This window comes from Zerene cesonia, chromosome 17 (genome assembly GCF_012273895.1).
Source record: "Zerene cesonia ecotype Mississippi chromosome 17, Zerene_cesonia_1.1, whole genome shotgun sequence".
In the NCBI taxonomy this organism is placed as follows: domain Eukaryota; kingdom Metazoa; phylum Arthropoda; class Insecta; order Lepidoptera; family Pieridae; genus Zerene; species Zerene cesonia.
In genome coordinates this window covers 256,304-258,537 of record NC_052118.1, presented here as the reverse complement: position 1 = coordinate 258,537, position 2,234 = coordinate 256,304, and the positions used below count along the sequence as shown (strand labels likewise).

Here is a 2,234-nt window from a genome sequence, read left to right as displayed (position 1 = left end):
GTAATAAATGTTATTTGCAGTTAACAATTTTCTTTTTTCTTTATTACAATATTTATGGCAAGACTAGGTATAATGTGAAAATAGGGAAACGACATATTGAAATACTTGAATTTGTGAGATCATTAACGTAACTGATATTTTGAAGAAATAATGAAAATTCGCGTGAGAACAAACCTTGATTGCTTCACCACAATCTCGAGTCATTTATTTCAACGTGGATTCTATCCTCCCTCCACAACCTCGACCTTATCGTTTCGTATTGATCCCCTTTATATCTCATTGATCGCAAATAACTAACTCATATATTTATCCAGATGAGGACGAGGCCACGACGTCCGGGATAACAGACGGCGCGGCGGACGAACAGAACCGGGTGATCTTCATCAACCGCGTGCAGCCGCAGAAGTTTGTCAGCAACAGGATATCCACCGCCAAATATAGGTGGGTAATTATAGTATCACTAACACACAAGTAAACTAAATAAACGAAATGTGTTGTGGCAAAAGTATATTTTCTAATTAATTATACTGTACCAATGTTATACGTAATTTTATACAAAAGCGGAATTAATACAATACAAAAGGCACTATCACTTATCAGTGACCTCTTCCAGATTACATTAGGTAGAAATAAAGGAAGGTAATAAGGGAAGAAGATTAAAACAACATACTGAAGCGTAACGCGATACTAATACATAATACACTACGAAAAGAATGTTGATTAAAGTTTGGAATAAAAAATTACACCGTTATTTTATGCATTACAATGCATTATAATATGTTGTTTTATTATTCTTATGCTGGTGTCCACAATTCACATACACGAAACCAACTTTACCAGCGTTATCGAGACGTATTATTCTTCTCGACAACTAATAAATCTTTTACACAGGTGTATGTTACCAGATGCCTGATTGCATTTAATTTGTTACTAGCATGTACAGTTTAGACTTTGATTTAATATTCCCTGCACATGCAGAAAACCAAAAAGGAATATAATGGTCATCTATCGGTAAAGTCATCAGTTTGGGTTGATATAAATGTTCACAGCTCACTGAAGGTTTACAATTTGATGTTTCGTTATCCTTTCTTATTTAAAAATTGTGCAACTTGAACGCTGCAGCGGGAACTTTATGGCTGACCTTTGTCTGACAAGATTTTGTCGTTTTGGAAATATTATCCGAAGTCAATAACTACAACTGTTATTTGAAATTGTATCCAGCTGGCCAGCTCGCAGTGTTCTGTAAACACAACGTTTTTAATTGAGCTCTGCGAGCGTGAGTCTGTATTGTTTACGCGGGCAGCTGGCAGCTGGCAGATCGCCCGGGGCTGTGATCTCATGTCACACCGATATACGCCTATTGCCTGCCGCCTCGCACTGTTTATGCCCCACATTTCGGATATTAGGTCGTACATTGCGATTATCGTACTTTGTCACAGGATTACTCAACTATATCACCGATGTGTGCTCCTCTTAAAGCCTTTTTTATTGTAAAAAATTTTGCATTACAAAAAGTTTCCTTATACAGAAAATTTCCCGTATCAAAATTACTTAGCAGTTACATAAAAAAAAAACTATATCATTTATAGATTGATATGTTGGGGTGGTTGTTTTTTGTAATTCAAAATAGAGCGTTTATTTTTGGGGCATTAGGTACTAAATTATGTTTAAAGGTATTAGGTATACAAAAATAATTATTTCAAGTCATTAACAAATCCATACGATAGATAAGGCCCATTCACTATACGTTAAAGCAATGTATTGATAAAGCTAATACAGTAAAAAATACAAATGCCATTGTTTATACAGACGCTTCATAATTGACCTCCCAACACAATAAGGCACGTCTAATGCGATTAACTTTCTTCGTGAAACGCAATGGTTTAATACTTGAACAAGGCTACAAAATGTACAATACGATTATGGATATAAATCAATGACAATTTGTAAATAGAGGGCTGATATCGATCCGATGTAATGTTAATGAGATACGTCGTCACTGTAGGCTGCGAAAATAAAGTGTGTTTTATGCTGCTGTTCATATGGATGAATAGAAATTATTTTGAATAGACATGTAATTGATGAAGTGTGCTGGATAATTGTGAATGCCACTAAATGGATTCCAACTGGAAGAGCATAAACATCTAATTTATATCTAACGGGGGGTCTTGTGTATCAGAGTTTTTAGATGGAGTGACTTCAGCAGTGCTGAAGTCACTATTCACATCTCCTGG

The 2,234-nt window shown here is 35.5% G+C and overlaps 1 protein-coding gene across 1 annotated transcript in view; it reads left to right on the top strand.

Annotated features, from left to right (window-relative positions):
- LOC119833328 overlaps positions 1-913 on the top strand; it is a 29,959-nt gene extending 29,046 nt beyond the window's left edge. Inside the window, exons 3-4 of the mRNA XM_038357313.1 lie at positions 315-441; positions 892-913. Coding sequence (XP_038213241.1) covers positions 315-441; positions 892-913 — 149 coding nt within the window. The remainder of the gene's footprint in view (positions 1-314; positions 442-891) is intronic.
- Positions 914-2,234: the final 1,321 nt, after the last annotated feature.